This window comes from Neolamprologus brichardi, chromosome 6, assembly GCF_056152115.1.
Source record: "Neolamprologus brichardi isolate AB-2024 chromosome 6, ASM5615211v1, whole genome shotgun sequence".
NCBI classification, from domain to species: domain Eukaryota; kingdom Metazoa; phylum Chordata; class Actinopteri; order Cichliformes; family Cichlidae; genus Neolamprologus; species Neolamprologus brichardi.
In genome coordinates, this window is record NC_142109.1 from 4,189,700 (window position 1) to 4,210,758 (window position 21,059).

At 43.3% G+C, this 21,059-nt stretch overlaps 1 protein-coding gene across 3 annotated transcripts in view; it reads right to left on the reverse strand.

Annotated features, from left to right (window-relative positions):
• Positions 1–911: 911 nt before the first annotated feature.
• Positions 912–21,059, reverse strand: part of nacc1b (nucleus accumbens associated 1, BEN and BTB (POZ) domain containing b) — a 40,038-nt gene continuing 19,890 nt past the window's right edge. For all 3 annotated transcript variants that reach the window (XM_087841520.1, XM_087841522.1, XM_087841521.1), the window contains exons 5-8: positions 18,142–18,601; positions 17,145–17,442; positions 16,886–16,983; positions 912–13,963 (exon numbers count right to left, since the gene is read on the reverse strand). In XM_087841520.1, coding sequence (XP_087697646.1) covers positions 13,635–13,963; positions 16,886–16,983; positions 17,145–17,442; positions 18,142–18,601 — 1,185 coding nt within the window. In that variant the 3' untranslated portion in view covers positions 912–13,634. The remainder of the gene's footprint in view (positions 13,964–16,885; positions 16,984–17,144; positions 17,443–18,141; positions 18,602–21,059) is intronic.

The following is a 21,059-nucleotide window of genomic DNA, read 5'->3' on the forward strand; positions in this document are numbered from 1 at the left end:
AGCTACTACAGGCAGCTCAAGCTGCTAGCTGCCAGCCTCACCTCTGCTATTTAAAGCCACCAACTGAACCTCTCGACCATTTTTGTAGGAGTCCTTGAAAAGAAGTCTGTGCTTCACTTTTGGTTATTAAGGTTTTATTATTTTAGCAGTCTGTTACTTGTGTTTGAAATTCAGAACTGTTTGGATTAGCTGATAACTTGGCACTCCACTCAAATCATGCCCTGCTTTATCTGTTTTACTCTAAATAAGTAATAATTTACCAAATAATCATACTGTAATGAGTAGGACCACAATAATGTTTACTGAGGGTTGAGAAGTGATGGCATGCGCACATTGCTCAAGAGTTGGCCACCATATTGGATGTGATACAGCCACGGCTGTGTCAAGGAGGTTTTTGCCACCTAGTTGGGGGCATACACGTTTTTCCTTAGCAACGCATGGTTGCCATGTTGTTTGACCAGTCTGTATGCCTCTTTAGCAGTCATTTTCCCAGCAGCTGCCATTAACATCCACCAACCACTCACAACCAACTGGAGAATACTAATTTTTCCTTCATGACTGGCGGTGGCCAGATGGTCATGGACCAGTCCATAACCCCTGCGTGACAGAAGCCTTATTCGCTGGTAGGATCACTACCACCATGATTGTCACGCATCCAAAACGGTAAATAAGGTCATTACGTTACTTTAAAAGGGACACACACAAGTGGCGCTCCCTGCTGACCGATTGCAGGTTTAAGGTACTTAATTTCAGACCCATGTCAATATGATAAACATGGGACCTGCATATACAGTAGTGGTCACACTGAATGAGGTCACATGTTTTTAAAGTAGCCACCTTTGTGGAATTTGATGCTTTTTGGACAAAAGTAAATCGCAGCGAATAAAGACACAACGCCGCTGTAAGGTCAGTCCTGTTTGTTACAAACCTTTTATTAAGATATTCAGATTTCTTCCTCATTTTTAATCAGTCTGGTTTCTTTTTCTCTTTACAGTAGTTAATGTGCAATTATCTTTATTACTGGGTCACAGTTAGGAATTCACAAAGTTATTGGCACTTGGAACACATGAGGGAAACACTGGCATGTACAAGGAGAGCAGGGTGGGGGTGGGGGCTGATTCGAGGGAGGATCTGGGCAATCATCCATATGGAGTTCAGGGGGAAGAGGGGGCAGGGCTTGGGTAAAGGTCTGTGGGGAGAGGTGTGTGTGTGGTGGGGTGAGGTTGGGTATTTTTCTTTGACATCAGTAGATGCTACTGCATTGTTTTTGTTATTTTTATATATTTATATATTTTTTTAAACTTCCAAAAGCTGTCATTTCACTTTTCCTTTTTTTTCTGGGCTATGAAGAATAATAAAGAATAATACCTCATGCTGCGAGTGCACATCTAACAATCAAACTTTGATAGTGCTTCTATGTCATAATGTACAGTTTATATATTTATATATTTATAGTGGAAGAAAAAAAAGGAGAAAAGAAAGATCTGCAGACTGTTTTCACCCAACAACACCAGAGACAAGAAATAAAACTTAAAAACAAAAAAAAAAGTCATTCACGGTTGCTATGATCATATGTAAGCCCCGCCCCCGTTTCTGAAGCATGATTCTGAGGTAAGACTGTGTTGACATGGACTCCCAGCTTGTGTCCCGTTTCTGTAAAAACCCTGCACTGTATGCATTCAAATGGCCCGAGAGCGCTCTGCTGAGGCTCCTGGGTTTGTTCCTGAAAAACAAAAAAAGTATGTACCTGCTTTAACGGCAGCCACAGCAGTTCAGAAGCTGCTCGCAGCACTGAGATATCTGTGGGGATTAAGGTCTGCTATGGCTGAGAGCTCCCGAGGTAAACTGGTACTTTTTCTTTTTTTTTCTTTTTTTTTTGAAAAACTGCATCAGCGACACGAAGACGCACACACGCACACGTGTCCTGCAGCACCTCCAGAGAGTGTGCAGGTGCGGGTGCGAGTTTCGGCATCTCAGAGGTTTGCCTGTTTTGTATTCATGTATACATATACAGTATATATATAGATATTTATGCATCTGTGAGCATGTGTGTTGTCTCTGGTGTGTGGGGATTTGGGGAAAGAGAAGAGTAAATGTTTCTGATAGACGACTACAGACCAGCAGACAGCAGGAAAAAGACTCGCGCAGCTCAAGGACCGAATCGGAGGTCGGGAGAGGGGGTGAGAGAGGTCAGGTCCGCTACGCCGAGGAAGAAGTGGAGGAAAGCTGGCTGAGCAGAGGGATGGAAGGCGAGACACAAACCAAGAGGCTTCACTTCAGGATTACAATCTTGTATCGTCTTGCGTCCACTTCCTGTTCACTATTCTCAAGTTTGGCCCATTTTTAACCACACAACAAAAGTGTCGACAGTCTCAGCAGGGCCCCTACACAGGAAAAATCCACCCTCGATTTCTACAACTTCGACTTATTAAGTGTTCAGACATCCTCTGTCTTTTGGGGGCTTCTGGCCTTTTGTCCATCAGTTTTTGTTTTCCTTTCTGGAATATGTTATGGCTTTGTACTTTGGTTTTGTGAGTCTATAATCCATACAGTTTAGAAAGAAAACTTTGCTCTTCAGCATTAAACCTGCACTAGTGCAAATTTGTTCAAATAGTGACAAACCATCAGAGAATTATCTCCCTGCTGGGAAGTAACTTATTTAATACTCTACTTTTTAACTATTTCGCTTCTATTTTGTATTCTTGCACCACAAAACACTTCTTCACATTTACACTAACAGGTGCACTCAAAACTGAAAACGAGTAGAGACACCAAACATTTGGTAGCCAAGCGGAGGATATGTTGTTAGCACAGATAATGACGCTACGGCTAGCTAGCTAGCTGGCGAACAGTAGCTAGCTTTTTTTCCCATGAGCATTAACATTTAACGTTAACATCACATGTGCAATGTTAATGCCCTGTTTGGTATTTATGTGTTAAATAGTCCTGACTGTAAAAGAATTTGGTTGTTAGCATCATTAGTGCAGATACTGACAATTGTGCTAGCTAGCTAAACAGTACTTTTTTTACTTTAATGCATTAATGCCTCGTTTAATTTTATGACTGTTAAATTGTTACAGTGACTGTAAAATAATATCATTTTTCAGCATTTCAACTATTTGTAAATATCTTTTTAAAAATATTCGACATATCATGGCAGCTACAGTGAAACACTGGAATCATCATTTTTGCTAACAGCCCAGACACAGGCTTTGTTTAGCAGTTATAAAGCCAAAATTTTCAAACAGTAGACCAAAACCAAAGCTAAGAAAGTTGGCACAAGGGAGGATTTTTCCTTTCGTATTTTGACCGCACATTAAACATTTGTTGAACAAAAAGTGAATACAAGTGTCAAAAAGATAATACAGTGTCCATGCATCAGATAAACTGGATGGAATTTTTAGCCCAAAAAGACACTCGAGTACATCTGAAAAAAACTTTCTTAAAAAGTTCTTATCAATTTGAATACATATAATTGGTTTTACTTTCAAGCTCAAAACTCTCGATTGACCCTGAACCAGTAAACCATCAAATTCTTGTTATACGATCGTTCCTCTATTGGTGATTTCTTTTGTTCATTTCCACTTCCATATACGTGTAGGAACCCTGTTTGAATCAGCAAGACCAGACTTCACCCTTTGTTGGTAACCCTTACCCAACTCCCACCCACCCACCTACCTACCCGCCTGCGTTCCATTGCAATCCATTCCCACATGGGTGAAGGATGATCATAATTTTTACACTTTACAAGAGAAAATAAACATACAAAATAAAAAGGGAAGTACAAAAATGTAAAAACAATTCAAATAAGCCCCCCCAACCCACCCCAAAAAACAAAACCAAACAAAACTCACATTACATCTACAATTGTCAACCTTACATCAACAAACGTCCCTCTTCTTATGCCGATATCCAAACCACAGACAGGAAGTGACACGGTGAGTGTGCTCGGAAAGGTGCAGAGGGCTTTGGCTCTACTTAACAATTGAGCTCTTGCCCAAAGGTGCTTTTCTTTTCTATTTTTAAGGGGGGAAAAGATGACTCCACTTTCTCCATGTCACTTTTGTTCCTCGCTGTGGATCGGACGCCGAGACAAAGATCAGGAATGAAAAACATGTGGAGTGACTCGTGGATGGAGGATGGAAGCAGGGAAACGGCTGCAGTGCTCTTTTCTTTTGGAAGTCATGTCGGCAACATTTCAATCTGCTGACAGCTTTTATTTGGCATCGCGGACATTTTGGCAGGTTTGAATTGGATTTGTAAAATGAGCAGCAGTAGCCTCCGGCAGGCCTGCTGTTAAGGTGCTCGGATAAAAACAGTGATCGAGACTCTTTGATTACAATCATAGCTTTTGTGGGATCACTGTTTCTTGGGATCCTGCCACCTGGTGGTTTTGGCACTTACTGCAGCTTCTGAGCCTCCCCCCCCCCCTCACCAATTCTCTGAAGCTGCAGTAGCTGTAATTAGCCCCCAGGTGGTGTTTTAAAGAGGAAAAAAACATTCAAGCAACAATAGCTTATTCTTTGTGGAAAAGCTGGTCCTAGAACCAGATCAAGTAAACTTACTTTGGGTCGATTTGTGGTGTAAGTTTATGCAGGCTTGGCAAAGACTCTGATCTGAATTATGCAAAGACAACAGCGAATAAGATTTCATCCATGAAAGGACAGTTTTTTTAAACAGACATTCAGACGCATTGCCTTAAAATGATGTGAGCCCACCACAGTTTTGTTTGCCTCAGCTCTCCATCCATTTTTCAGTCCGTCCTGATCATGTCCCGACAACGGCTGCAGTACAGTAAAAAACAAACATCTGGTCCAGCATTACACCGCCTCTCCAACCCTCCCCGCCCACAGCACCTCAATCATACAACAATCGCAATGCAAAAATATGTGGTTCTCTTTCTCTAAACTATTTTACAGCTAACCAGCTTTGACTCTTTTTTAACACAACTTGGCAACTCTACATACAGGTGTTAATGTCTTATTAGTAGCATCTCCTTTAAAAATAACTTTCAAAAACTACAGTACGCTTGCTCGAATGTAAAAAACAACAACAACAACAAAAAAACAAACAAACACGATGAAAAAAAACCTGTAAAACTCAAACAACCAAACTTTTAGCACTTTGCTCTGGCCCCGCTCAACCTCGAGTTAGAAAACTGTGCTCAGGCATAGCTGCCCTACAAAGGGGCAAAAACTGCAACTGACTTTAAAAGGTCAAAGGTGACAGATGAGCTTTAAATCTTATATGCCAAAGAAAAACAACAATAATAAAAAAAGATATTCTGTGATATACAGCCTATCATACTAGGACGTCCAAGGCTTACTGTTCAGGTTCACACAGTTTTTTTCTCTTTGCACATCTAAGAGTGTTCAAAACTTCTGTCTCGTCTCTCCGTAGCACTCGGCTACTTGCTTGTAACATTCCCTCCGAAACGAAGAGTAAATAAAACAGATATGAATAAAAATATTCCTTAGCTCTGCTCGCTGGAAGTACGCCAACTTTACAGGGACTGTGAAGTTCTGGACCGATACCCAATGACCCATTCAGATATTTTTTTCCAACTGTTAATGTTTTTTTTTAATTATTTCAATCTTTGTGCCAAAAATCATTATAAAACATAACTTCCCTCTTTTAGAGCCTTTCAGCTCTTCGGTGTCTTTTTGAACATCTTACCAACGGAAATTAATCGGACAACAAATAAACATCGATCACTGATATCTGTACCTGCTGTCACCAGTCAACAGGGTTGATATCAACCATTATTTGTATATTTTAGAGCATCCATATGAATCTATCTTGAGAATCCTGGTTCTGAAAGCCAACTCGAGCCTCTGTGCACCCAGCTGACTACCCAAACCTCCAGATGACCAGGTCAAGCACCATCAGACAGCAGTAACTCCATCAAAAAGCTTCCCTCTAATCACGACTCCTGCACTTTGTTCTCCTGCCTGCCTCTGTGGAAAATTTAAGACATGCAGACTGTTGTGTTAAAACAACGCTGTAGGCTAACGGCTGCCTCAGTAGCTGCTTTTGGACCAAACCAGACCTACCAGTCTTTGATCTGGTTGCATTTGCACCAGTAATACAAACTCTGAAGGGATGTATTTCCCAGGCCAGTGCTTGGTAATTTCCAATCACCTCCTGTTGTGGTCTTTTCATTTCCTGTAATCTCGTTCTATCTAGTTTATCACTTCTATGCGGACGCCCGGCAGCAAGTTGAAGGGAAATGCTAGCAGAGACTATGTATTCACTTCATGTTCTTTGTTTCAGAGAGGTTCGAGACAGCCTGGACTTCACTGTCAGTTCACTTCTCTGCATTTTGGTCCATTTTTAAGGCTAATATAAGGAGCTGTTCTTTACATGCCAAACCTTTTACCACCATTTACTTTTGCTGGCCCTGCATTTGCATGTTCAGCTGCTCAAAGTACACTTACATCCTGACTAATCACATTACATTTTCCTCACTGAAAGTTCCCCGAATTTTGAGGAAGAACTTAATTCCCAGGAGGACATAAAGAAAAAAGACCCTAAAAATGGAGCTCTATGAGCGACGAAGGCCCCGCAATTTGTGTAAAAAGTGGGGTACATCATCCGTTGTTCCCAAAACTAAGGTACAAAAGCAACTAGTATCTCCCAACCTATGATCCTGTGTAGGATGTTCTTATATGAAAAGGATACAAAACCTCTCTCTGCTACATAATTACACATATTATTGCTTTTTTCCAAATTCTGAATCATTCAAGGACTACGTCTAGAGTTCTCCTTTTTGATGCCACTTCTGGGACAGTCTTGATGTTTCTACAAACAATTTGAAAGATTTTTTTTTATTTTATCCAATTTGTGTCAGGAAAACAAAGAACTCTTCATTACAAACTTTCAGCTTGTTATCTCATCTTTTAACATTTAGCCAGTGCAAGATTGATGGAACGACAGATAAAGATTGGCCGGTGCCATCGGGAAATGTCATCTTATTTGTCGATGGGCCAATGGCGGTCAGCAAGGCAAATATTGATACAGTGGTGCATCCAGAGCCCTTTAAACTGCCTTGTTCAAACAGTCCAAACATCCAATGATATTCAATTGAGCATCACCGAGGAAAGGATGAAAACAAGCAAATATTTACATTTGGAAGCAGAACAGAAGTGGGAACCAGTGATCCTGATGATTCAGCTGATAAACTGATTCATGCTATGGTGATCGATTGATCATGTCAGCTCTGGTTCTTGCACACAGTTTGCCATATAATGAATATGGAGGTGATATTTTGCTTAAAGAGGTCACATGTAGAAAATAAAGTTGTGTTTCAGTGTACTGTGAAACACTGTAAACTCACACTGCCCCTTATTACGAAGCTCAAATGGCCTCACGCTGTCACACCATCACACTGCAGTGCTTTAAAAGAATTCAGCCAAATCTGTTTCTGGACATTAAAGGTATTACTTAAATATTTTAAAAATTAGTGCAATTTTAACTTTGTGGGGTTAAAAAAAAAAAAGGCGCTGAAAGCTCACGTCTTTATCTGGATCCCCGTTGGCGTCCACTAACTGGGTGCTCTTCTTATCAAGCCTTTTAAAGAGATTTAAGCAAATCTACCGTTTATTCATTCAAGCCCCAACCCCACCCTTCTGCAAAATGTCACGCTACATAAACAAACAAGCACCTAAGTATTTATCGTGGTGGCACAGGGCCACGGAGAGACAATCACCACGTCCTCCTCCCTGTCATTAGTCTCCTCTCTCTTCCTCTCTCCTCTCACTCCTGTGTCTTTGTCTGGATTGAGGCTTTGCTCGTGTGACGGCAGAATGCCGCAATGCCTCGTCTGTCCTGGGAGATTCTTAACAAACATCTCCTCCTCAAGAAGAACAGCAGCACCGCCGCCGCCTCCCCCTCCTCCTCCTCCCCTTACCGCTCAAGTCTTAGATAATTATAATTATTTCTCACTTGGTCACTTGGTTCAACGGTCTGGTTGATATTCACCTCATGATTGGCTGCGTCTCTCATGTGGACACTCTGATTGGCTGGCCACAGCAGCCAAGGGAATATGGGGACAGATAGACCTTCCTCATCAATAGTGTGATTATTAAAAGGTGCAGTTAAAACAAAAGAAGACAGTCGGACCACAGCGTCCACGCGCGCACATACACACACACATACACACACACACAGCACTGACGTGCCCGGTCAAATGTACCTACGCCCAATTAGTTTCAGATTTGCATTCGAATAGCTCATATGTATGCACACACGCACGCATGCAGCAACATATTTGGCAGCCTGTTCTCTTGTTGTTATAGACAGCTCACCCACACACACACACAAACACAGATTTACACACACAGACCCACACACAGAAGTGGATACAGATATACAGGAGGGGAGAGTTTGGCAGGGATTTGCATTCTGTGAAGAAAATGGAGTCGAGACAGAAATGAAGCAGTGGTCGATGGAAAATGATGGTTCACGTAATGAAGCAACAAGGGACCCACACTATTTAGCTGCTTCCTTTGTGTGTGTATGTGTGAGAGCGACCTAGGGCGGCAGCAAAGAAGAGAGAGAGAGAGAAATGTATACATAAAGAGGCGGCGAGACAGAAAGATGTAAACAAAGAGAATGGAAAACAGAGAGACAGGCGAGGACACGGAGAAAAGAGGGAGGGAAGAAGACGAGAGAAAAAACAATCGAGAGATGAAGAGAGGGGTGGGGAGAGGAAGAGAGGGGGGTGGGAAGTGTCAGAGTCCTGGCTGCAGTTTTGCTGCTGTCCCATGCAGGAGTACAGGATGTTTAAAAGGCAGCAGCAACTGGACATCTGGGAGGAAATTTGTAGATTAAAAAAATCTGAGTGTTGGAGATTTGCGTTACTTAAAAGTGATTTTTCTGTTTTTAAAAAAATATCCAGGAAGAGTCGAGCTGTAGTCATGACATGCAGCGTGCCCGCAACACATCTGCACGTTTGATATCATACACACATACAGACTCTGTGCTGTGTATATGTCACTCTGCAGGTGTGTGTGTGTGAGACAGGGGGAAAAAGAAAGGTATGCCGCTCTTGGAGGCAGACAAAAACAAACAGCCACTCATCTCAACCTCTGTGCACATACCACCCACACACCCACACACACACACACACATACACACACACAGACCTTGCAGAGCTGAGCACCCAAACCACCCACACACAGTGACAGACATGCGCAGTCGCCCCATGAAGCCAGACACACACGTATGCAGCACATAGATCGAGACGCAGACCCAGCCTGGCATAGGCATGCGCATTACACACACACACACACACACACACACACACACACACACACACACACACACACACACACACACAGTACCACTGTCAAAAGCTCTTTCTAGTGAGGAGGCAGACATTAACATGCCATAAATGGAGATAGAGGGAAGCGAGAGGAGAGGAAAAAAACTGCATACATACATTAATATGCGCACACACACACACATTAAAAGCACACCCACACATTCTGTTCGCCCACAGATACACACACGCACACAAAGCCTTTACAAACAGCTCCCCAACCCACCCTGCAAGAAACCACACACACACACACGTACATACACAGCCGTATGCATGCATGCATTCACACCAAATCATCCGAGCGTCCCAGCCACCACCCTCCCCGCCCTCCCCCGCTCTTCATCCGTCCCTCTTCTCTACGGAGGCTTACACTGTCCTCTCCTTCCCTCTCCATCTCTCCCAGATTTTCTTTGATTCCCTCATTTAAGACTGTGCTCTTACACAAAACACTGCGAATGAGCCAAACCACGGAAAAAGAAAGCAAAACAAAAAAAGTGCAAACTGCCCCCCCCCACCCCATCCTATATCTTTCTCTTTTTCTTTCCTTGTTTATATCTCACACTTGTTCTGTCCCCAGGTATCGAACTTGGTAGAGTCTCTGTGGATCGTACCATGTGGTCCATCACAGAGGGTGGGGCAAGGCGCCTCCCCACTTCCTCCTCTTGGCCTTTAGGTGCTTGTCTCAAGACTAAGGGTTCTTTGACTAATAGCCTTTGATTTACATCTAAATATGTATATTAAAAAAACAAACAAACACGTAAAAACATCTTTCCTCATAAAACAGGTTTTAAAAAGCAGACAAATTTTTTTCATAACACTGATCTATAAAAACTGATTTTCGTTGCTTTTTTTGGTTCCACACTAAGATCTAAGGGTTGTTTCTGCGTTTCGCTTAAGAGACAGTCTGACTACAGACTCTTTGCTTTGCGTGTGCGAGCGTGTGTCTGTATGTGTGTGGGCGGTGGGTAGAGTCACAACAGCAATATGAAACTGTGACAATGATATTAAACAGTTCAAATGTCTCCACTTGCCCACTTCACTAGCATTAAGGTGCTTCAGGTTTCTTCTATCGCAAAAACACGGGCCACGTATGATTAGGAAAAAGAAATAAAACCTGTGTCCCGTTTGGGTTTTGCCGTGCTCAAAAAACAAAAAAATCCACATTTTTGATGTGTCTGTCACAGTGGAAAATTGAAAGTAACGCACGCAGGAAGACAGGAATTAAGAAAGGGGGAATATTTAAAGTGACAAAAGATTTTAGCAAAGCCTGACTGACACTGGGATTTAGAGGAACAATGAAAACTGAGATCAAAGATGCATTAATCTGCTATTTAGGTTTGATACTGGTCTGATCGTGGGCTGATCCATTTGGTTCCATTCTTAATTGCTCTGTGTTTCGAGCCTGCTACTCTTAACTTTGACTAAATCTAATAAAAAGTTCTTCCGTCACTCTCATTAGGTTTGCTTTAACAATTGTTAGAAAGCTTTTATTAAACTTGGAGTAATGTAATTTGACCTCACCTGTCTCTTGTCAGCACCAGTCGCAGCACTATTTCAGTCTTGATTCAGTCTCAAGACTGAAAGAGTAGCATCAGTGCACGCCTGTGCTGTCTATTCAATTACAAGTTATAGCAGGATAAAGATTTTCACATATTTCTCTGGATGTGCAGGTATATACAGTCTCAGTCCTCTCCATTGCAGCACCAAATGTCACACTGCAGTTCACCTCACTGCCAACTTAGTGACTTTGCTGGAACAAAAGAACCACCTACAAGAACTCCCCTCAGAGAGTCAGATGCATCTCTCTCCTCCTGCTGCTTAGCGAACCACCAACCAAAGTCTGCGCTCTGCGTGATACAACAATGCATTTCACAAACTAGCTAGCACTGCGCTCTGAGACCGCTAAGAATATTGTAAACAATAAAGTGGAAGTCGCTCTCTTTCCCTTTCTACATCGCTTCAAGGATGATTTTCTTTTTCAATAAAGAATAACATATATGGAAATACAGATTCACCTGTGAGGCCAATATTGCCCAATCAATATGTATCAGTCAGGCTCTAGTCATTAGTTCATTGTTATTGATTGCCACTGCTTTGATTTGAACAGGCAAGATTAAAGGACTGAAATTAAAAGCTGGTTATAAAACAGACTGAACATCCATTTCAGACAGCACAGTGGCATTGATGATCAGAGTACCAGTGGGACTAAATCAAACGTTCCTCTGGACCTGCACTCAACTTCAAACTGAACAAGAGCAGAAAGCCCTTTCCAGGGTTTTCTTGATGACTGTATTCAGCTGCGTTGCCAAAGCTGAAGGCCAGTTTTTTTTTTTGAAAAGAAAAGATCTACTTCTGCACTCTTGTTCTTTTTTTTTCTTGAAAGCTACCACTCACACACGCAAGTACCAAAAGCAACCATGACTGCAACGACTTTCAGGGTTGTTTCTATGCCAACATTTTTCTCTGATTTCTATCATTTAGCAGCTTTCCTTTTTTTTGTCATTGTAAGCACTTATAAAGCCAGGAATTTCACTTTCAAACAGACGCGCACAACTTTGAGCCACTTTTCTATCTGCTGCATTCTCCTCAAACACAAAATGTATCTGAAACGTATCGCTTCGATGCGATTCCCCTTTAATTCCCACGTCGCTCTGGTGTACTGTAGCTGATGCAGCTGACAGCCCCCAAATGCGTATTAGCGCATGTATGTGTGCTCACTGCAGTGATGGGTGAATGAATCGCCCAAGCGTGTGTGAAACGCTCTGTCTGGCCTCCCTCTCTCTCTCACACTCTCTGCGGCAGCACAAACTGTGCGGCCATTCAGACGCACACCTACACGCGCGCACGGAGCCGTGCTGCTCGCCATGTACCGCCGCCTGAATTAGCACCTTTGTCCGTGCCAGGCGAGCACATATCCAGGCGGGCAGAGCCTGAGGAAGCCCGTTCCGTTAATATTCTCAGAGAAATCAATTTAAACATGAGCTGACATGAAAAGAGCACCGCCGCTGTATCCTCTCTCTCTCACACACACACACACACACACACACACACACTCAATTTGTCACTAAGCTCACAGGCAGAAACTTGCTTTAAGACAATTCTCGACTTTCGTTCAGATTTTTTTTTAAAAAGGGGGGGGGGGGGAGTTAAACAAACTTAGAAATTGGATTCTAGCTTTTTCTTATTTTTCTCTTTTTTAAAATAAAGCCACACCGTTTTCTCAGTCTGATACATACAAAAACTTAGTTCGATTGTACTCATACCGCAGGAAATAACACAGTGCATTTATCACACGCAAACTCTTTTACAATCATCGGTAACAAATTTCCTCTCCTTCAGGAGTCTCGGCAAACATCACACACAAAGGTGACAAAAAAAACAGAAAAAGTAAACAAACTGATATTTTATTTTTTGTTTTTTTAGAGTTTAACGGCCAAAATGTGGGGAAGGTTTGGGAGGGGGGGGGAAGGTTATTGATTAGCCTTTAAACTCGCTAACAAATCTGAACATATCACCAGCCAATCGAAAAGCTGCTGTCCAAGTCAGAGCATTTCTCTGAAGACCAGTAGGTCAGCTTCCCGGCATGGCCAGCTGGGGTTAAAGAGCAGGCTGAGGTCGAGGAGATCATAAACCATGCCAATATACATATTAATATTCATTTCAACCCCTGACCTCACCGAGCCCAAACTCTCAGAGAAGCTTTCATCTGGCAGATGAAACAAAGCAAACCAAAACAACAAAACAAAAAGGGCTCGGCGCAACCTCACTCAGCTGCATTTCGAATGCTTCGCCACGCATACATTCAATATCAAAAACAACAGTGTTACCGAAGTTTGGAGAAGGAGCCGTCGCCTTCTCCAAACTGGATTACCCCTCCCCGCCCCCCTTCCCCTAGGGAATGTCTGTGATTATGGTAAGAAAAGGTTTTTAGTGACAGTACACACTCTTAAAAACAAAAAATAAAGGCTGAAATCAGGTTTCTAAAGGTTGCAGAAGGATGAGGAACTGGGGGGGAGTGAACCTCCTTCTGCTACCTTTCACCATGGTTTTCCATCTCTCTCCACAAGAGCATTCAAGAACAAACTGCAGAGATTCATTCTAAGCTGTGGAGACAGACAGAAACGTGGACAAACAAAGGAAGGCAAGCAGAACAAACTGAAGAAACAGATCCCCAAACATATAGCGGGCTAGGGGAGGAGTGATTACTGTCATCAAGACCAGAGTGGCCATCGTTCTGTTCTCATCACCCCAGAGATATTCCACCCCTCCTTCCATCAATCTGTCCATTCTATCTATCTGTCCGTTCACTCACTCAAAACAAAGTGCTGCTATCTCCCCCTGCCCCCTGCAGGCCGTCTGCCGGCGTGGCTCCGCTTCCCGCTTCGCTGTTGTTGGCTGCTGCCGCTGCAGCCACGGCTTCCAGTGAGGCGGGGTCAAAACCTTGCTCCGTCCCCAACGCGTCGGCCTCCATCTTCACGCTGTCGGCCAGGAACGCGGAGTAGGCGTCGCTGTCGGCCATCAGCAGTTTCAGTTTGGGGATCCAGCTCTTGCGGACAACGCGGCGGGCGTTGGTGCACATGTCGGCAGCGATGGCGTTCATTTCGCTCTCCTTGAAGCTCGGTGCGAAATTCTGGCAGTAGACTGGAGCGAGGCAAAGAGTAAGTAAAGGGACAATAAGAGGAAATGAAGGGAGAGAAAAAACATATGGCAGAAACGCATTAGAGGCTAAATTCTAAAGCTGCAGCTTTGCATACCTGCAGCTTCAAGATCTCACTGACATGTAATCATAGACTGTATATAAACATAGGCCAGTGTGATGTCATTGATTTGTAGACTTTAATTTTGAACAAAGGGCAACCTCTGGGTACATCATCTCTGGCTCTCTTCCACAGCATGTTTTTTGTTCTCTCTTCCTTCTCTCACCTTGTAATGCACTTTATTTTGGGGTTAGTGATGCGTCCATTAGGTGCCTGCAGGTTGTGCAAAATGCTGCAGCACGTCTTTTAATTGGAACACTGGAACAAAAGTCTGAGCACATTACCCCAATTTTAATTTCACTCCACTGGCTACCTGTACATTTTAGGATTGTTTTTAAAATTCTCTTATTTGCTTTTAAATCTCTTAATGGCCTGGCCCCCCCCTACCTCTCGGAGCTACTACAACCATATACACCTGCCCGTTCCCTTAGGTCCGCCAATCAGCAGCTCCTTAAGGTACCGAAAACTAAGTATAAATTTAAAGGTGATCGTGCTTTTGCTGTAGTTGCTCCAAAGTTGTGGAATGATCTACCTTTGCATGTTAGGCAGGCCTCTTCTCTTTCTGAATTTAAAAGTCTTCTTAAAACATATTTATTCGCTGAAGCCTTTGGCATTGATTAGAGGGGTTGACTCAATTTGTTTTAACATGTTTCAATTAATTTTGGTTTTTTATTTTATCTTATCTTATCTCATTTTAATTTTTATTTGCTTATGCTATTAGCATGTACAGCACTTTGTGAACTCTGGTTTTATGTTAAAGTGCTTTATAAATAAAGGTGGTATGGTATGGTATGGTACCCAAACTGGTCCCTGAGCCTGGTCCTGCTGGAGGTTTCTTCCTGTTAAAAGGGAGTTTTTCCTTCCCACTTTCACCAAAGTGCTTGTTCATAGGGGGTCATATGATTGTTGGGTTTTTTCTCTGTATGTATTATTGTAGAGTACCTTACAATATAAAGCACCTTGAGGCGATTGTTGTTGTGATTTGGCGCTGTATAAATAAAATTGAATTGAACTGAACTGAACTTGAGGCTGCCTCCAAAAGCAATATCATAGACTCCCAAGCCCAATTTGTCTTCTGTAGCTAATGTACATTTTCATAACAACTGTTATAGTTTGCCCTCATATTTATTAGCGTTTAAAGCTCTGGGTGTGCTTGCTTTATGTGACTATTTGATGCTGGTAAAGGTGACTGTAGCATCCAGCTCTCTGCTAGGCCTCAGAGCCACTAATTTGAGTCACTTAACTGGATGTCCAGACATGGAGTTTTGGTGTTGGTGTACTTTGAGGAAATTCTACTATAAATATCTGACAAGTCTCCTTGCTTTCTGTGCAGTCAATTCAGTGAATTGAGTGAAATTTTAGTGCGTTATTTGTAGGCTATTTAGCATTAATTAGCAGGTATCTGTATCTGGGCCATGTCCAGTGTTGGTCAAGTTGAAAAAAGTAATCAGTAACTAATTACTGATTACTTCCTCAAAAAAGTAATCCCGTTATTTTACTGATTACTTATTTTCAAAAGGAATTAATTACTTAGTTCCTTAGTTACTTAGTTACTTTTTAAAAACACTTAATAGGTGATAAAGCGATAGATCTTTCAGCCCAATTCTACTTTTTCTGCATAATCCATCATACAAAATGTAATCAAATGGAAAAGTCGCTTTTTAAAACTTGTTTTATTGGTTTTAATCTTTTAACTTTTAACATCAAGCAAAAATTTAATTATATGCAACATTCTTTGACTTGAAGAAATTAGTTTAACATTTAAACCTATTTTCTGCACATTCCAGCACATAAAATAAAATATTTTTTGTGTTTACACTCAGTCTTTCAAATAGATGCAAGTAAAACACAGCAGAAAATAAATAAAATCAGAGACTAGCGGTCCTGTTGCTCTATTTTCAACTGTAAAGCAGGAGTAGGGCAGGCGGAGGTTTACCCTGGTGCAGGTGTGCCGCAGCGGTCAGTGGAAGAATCCGCGAGTTTCTCTGTGAGTTTCCCATTACGTCGTTGCGCACTCGGTGCTTGCTTGGAAGTTTAGGGGTTTTTTTCACTGTAAAAAGAAGTTTTCTTCCCACGCACAACGGACGCTAATGTTTTTGTCACTTTTTATGGAATCAAACTCAAAGTAAGGTCAGTACTTCCAGGCTTTAAACGCTGCATGCTCATACTCTCTCCTGCACTCGATATATTGTCCGTTGTTGATCTGCACACAGCTGTTGTCACGAACGTCGCACTCGCTTACGTCACTGTCATGAGACATTCTCGCAAAAAAATCACGGTTTTAGTAACGCAGTAACGCAGCGTTCCTACGGGAAAGTAACGGTAATCTAATTACCGTTTTTGCAATAGTAATCCCTTACTTTACTCGTTACTTGAAAAAGTAATCAGATTACAGTAACGCGTTACGCGTTACTGCCCATCTCTGGCCATGTCAATGACAATCCTTTGTGCTAGCGTTAGTTTATAACTGAGCACATTACCCTCTTGTTTAAATGTGGTCACTTCTTGCTTCAAACTGAAACAGACAGCGGTGACCAAAAAAGCTAACATAACATTTCAAAATGGCACTTCACAACACAAAAGGTTACAATGGGTTGTGTACATCTTTTATATACACTCTATGATGCAGAAGCCTGAACTTTGACATTTTAGTCACCAGAAAGCATCGTGGTCTAGCACATTGAGGTTTAAGGCAATTTCATTTCGGCTTCACTTTTCCAACCCGACGGCTACGTCCATCTTCCTTATACAGTCCATGTTTGTAACTCTCAGTATACATACACTGTACGTCTTCTGTATGACTCACATTTGACAGCATGCAGCACTCTGTTGTCCAGAGGTTTACGACTGGGATCATTGGTTGAGGAGCGGATGCCGGTTCCACAGCTGTTAGCCAGAGTGCTCCTGAGCAAGTTAAAACAAAACAAAAATACACATCAACACATAAAATACTTGAATGGACAATGCACATCTTTGTCTGCTGTCAACAAGCGCAAAAATGATCAACCATAAAATCTTTATTATATCAGTCTTACAAAAATAACCCCCCAAAATCAGACACTGACCTGTCGAAGAACGCCGCCAGAAGGCGTCTGAGCAGCACTTTGTGGCGGGTGCCGGCACTGACGTGGCAGTTCATGAGCTGGGCGCGGGAGATGAACACAGAGGTGCCGCTCACCAGTTCCAGCTTCTCAGCCGGGTCTCCTTCCTCATACAGCTTTGGGTGGCAGCGGTTTCCGATCTGGCTGATGAGCTCGGCGGGCAGCGATGCTAGTTCCTGCCGGGACCGCCCCCCTCTGCCCCCCCGCCCACCCCCTGAGTCTGGGGCTAAGTCTGGCAGAGCCTCCACCCGCTCCCCGACAACTGAAGAAGGGAAAGATCGAGTGTTACCTTTCTTTTTTTTTGCAATGAGGGTTAGGGATCATTTAAAAATGTAATATAGTAGCAACAGCTTTTCAGCAGTGATACAAAACTTCTAAAGGGAATTACAAAGGTGGCCAGCTCTCAGATGTTAAAAAACTGGATGCAGGCCGTTCAATCATACACGTTAGCCATAAACTTTTAACATCCAGTTCTAAATGTACTTCTGTTAATGGTCCTTCTTGTTTGAAACCACTGCATATTTACTGTAAGCACATGATGCTGCTCCTTCGAACTTTTCAGTCTCAAGTCTGATCCTAAAACATTCAATAAACAACAAACCTCGCTGTGCCCCAGTTTCCAATTCCTGCATGTAACAAAATACCGTTCGACCAACTTTATACACCATCCATTCAAACCTCCATGTGATTGTCCTCAAACTAGTGATCAAGCAGACCATAAACAGCTCACAAACTTAAAGCAGGACCACAGCTTTCAGCGGTTTCAGTGTTTTGAACATTTCGCTCTCGCTAACATCCTCCACTATTGAGAAAGTTGGATAAACAAACTTTCCACCATTCGTATTCGTAAACACACTACAAGCGCTGCAGAGATCAGAGGAGGAAACTTTTAGACGGAGCTGCACAGTAACCCTGGAATGAACTCACCCGCTGATGCGTTTATCCTGCTGTCAGCGCTTACCTGCTGCTCCGGCGTTCAGCATGCTGTACATGGTGTACATGTTGCAGATCTGTCTGTACTGCTCTTCAGTCTCATCTGCTATATCATCCTCCTCCTCATCGTCGTGGTAACTGATGGGCGAGTCGCTGGTGTACATGCTCAGGGTGCCCGGGCTCGTACCCTCTGGGGTCCCGCCGTTGTTGTTGTTATTGTTGTGGTTACTGTTGAGCACAGCTCCTCCCACTAAAGCGCTGCCTCCGCTGCCCACCAGAGAGGCGTTAGCGGCAGGTCCGCGGCCAGAGACGTCCTGGGTTAATGTATTGGAAGAGGACGAGGAAGAGGAGGAGGAAGAGTAGCGTGCGGCCTTCCTCAACCCGCCGCCCCCGCCCCCTCCTGACCCCCCTCCCCCATCACGGTTACCCCCCTCCCATAGCCGCTTGGCCACAGGGGTGCAGACCACAGAGTAGGGAGAGCCCTCCGGCTGAGGAAGAGAGAGGGGGAGAGAAACATGCTGGTTATAAACCAGCGCCTGACTGGAACACTCAATAAAACACAGCAATAAACAAATGTCATTTCATGGTTTCGTGGCTTAGAGTACAAATGGTACGTTTCCCATCTCAAGCAGCATCAAACAAATATCACTGGAGGTTCTGGCAGCACGTTTTTAATGCACATATTGAACAGAGGTGCCGGCCTCAGCTGAAACAGAGCACACATGCTCGTTATTAGAAATGATTTGACTGTAATGAAGCGAGATGGGTTTGAGATAAAACATTCATTCAGCCACTCATTGTCAGTTCGTCAAACGCCTCCCGCTGACCATCTCAGACAGGGGAAGATGTACTTCTTACAAGTACAAAATTCCAGGTCGCTACGGTCATAAGTTTATCAAAAAAGGATTTCAATAGATGAAGGTGGGTTTTCTTTTTAGTACAATAGAATTCAGCTATGTAGAAATGATCTTCGAGCTTCTTTCTGTGAGGCAATATTGCTAACCACTGCACCACCATGCTACCCTGCATCCCCGTTTGTAATTCAAAAATTCACACTGAGAAAATGACAATAAACACAAATCACAAATTCTGTATATATTATGAATGGAGTTGTTCTGGTAAATGGTAAATGGCCTGCATTTGTATAGTGCTTTTCTAGTCCCTAAGGACCCCAAAGGCTTCACACTACATTCAGTCATTCACCCATTCACACACACATTCACACACTGGTGATGGCAAGCTACATTGTAGCCACAGCTGCCCTGGGCCACACTGACAGAGGCGAGGCTGCCGAACACTGGCGCCACCGGGCCCTCTGACCACCACCAGTAGGCAAACATGGGGTTAGTATCTACATGGTACATGGTGTCATACCCTGGGAATGTCACACTGATGGTGGATGCTTTTTTCTCTATTCTAGCTTTAACATCTCTGAAAGTCTTTATCAGTTTTCAAGAATATTATATGCCTCGTGTGTGCGAAGCTGTGAATTCAATATCAGTCATCTAAAGGCCCCCAGATCTGCTGATAATGATTGGACATCCTAATATTTTAGGGATTCTCCATACTCATGAAGATACAGTATAATACCAGCACCACACCCATCTCTTAGTATTTTTTAATGACAGCATAGATCTGAAATTTTGCATAAGAATTTTCCCAGGAATTTTTCAGGTCAAGTTAAGATTTTTTTTGTTTTGTTTGTTGCTTTTTTAATTGAGATGAATTGAGATGGAAGGGCACAAAGGCACAATTTCACACAGCCAATAATATGTAACTGAGCTATCAGGAGTATCAAATATATGACCCAAAGGCCAGAATCAGCCTTGGAAATCCAGTCCACTGAAGGCTTTGCAGAGAATGAGAGCATGAAAATGAAAGATGCGGTTACATTTTCTGCAATCTACGACACGTGTTCAACTGTGGTACTTTCTGGAATATAATGTGTTGCAAACCCTCAACCTTATTCATCGGCCTGCCTCTGCTATCTCTGCATATCTATGGAAAACTAATGCCCATTGCCTTGGTACATGATACATTATCATCCAAAGATCGTTAAATACAAGAACAACAAAAATAAAAGGCTGTGCGGACACGTTTCTGTGATCTATGACTGTGGCGTGTAGTTTTGGCAGCGGAATGACTAAATGCAAATCTCAGGGTGTTCATTTGCTTTATATAAAGTTTATTATTTAAAATTCCATCCAGCCATCCATCCATCTTCTTCCGCTTTATCCGGGGCCGGGTCGCGGGGGCAGCAGCCTAAGCAGAGAGGCCCAGACCTCCCTCTCCCCAGCCACCTCCTCCAGCTTATCCGGGGGAACACCAAGGCGTTCCCAGGCCAGCCGAGAGATATAATCTCTCCAGTGTGTCCTGGGTCTGCCCCGGGGCCTCCTCCCGGTGGGACATGCCCGAACCACCTCAGCTGGCTCCTTTCAATGTGGAGCAGCAGCGGCTCTACTCTGAGCCCCTCCCGGATGACTGAACTTCTCACCCTATCTCTAAGGGAGAGGCCAGCCACCCTTCGGAGGAAGCTCATTTACGCCACTTGTATCCGCGATCTCGTTCTTTCGGTCACTACCCACAGCTCGTGGCCATAGGTGAGGGTAGGGACGTAGATCGACCCGTAAATTGAGAGCTTCGCTTTTACACTCAGCTCTCTATTCACCACGACGGACCGGTGCAGCGTCCGCAGCACTAATCCGTCTTTCGATCTCCAGCTCCCTTCTCCCATCACTCGCGAACAAGACCCCGAGATACTTGAACTCCTCCACTTGGGGCAGGAACTCACCCCCGACCCGGAGTGGGCACTCCACCCTTTTCCGGCTGAGAACCATGGCCTCAGATTTGGAGGTGCTGATCCTCATTCCCGCTGCTTCACACTCGGCTGCGAACCGTTCCAGTGCGAGCTGGAGGCCCTCATCTGATGAAGCCAACAGAACCACA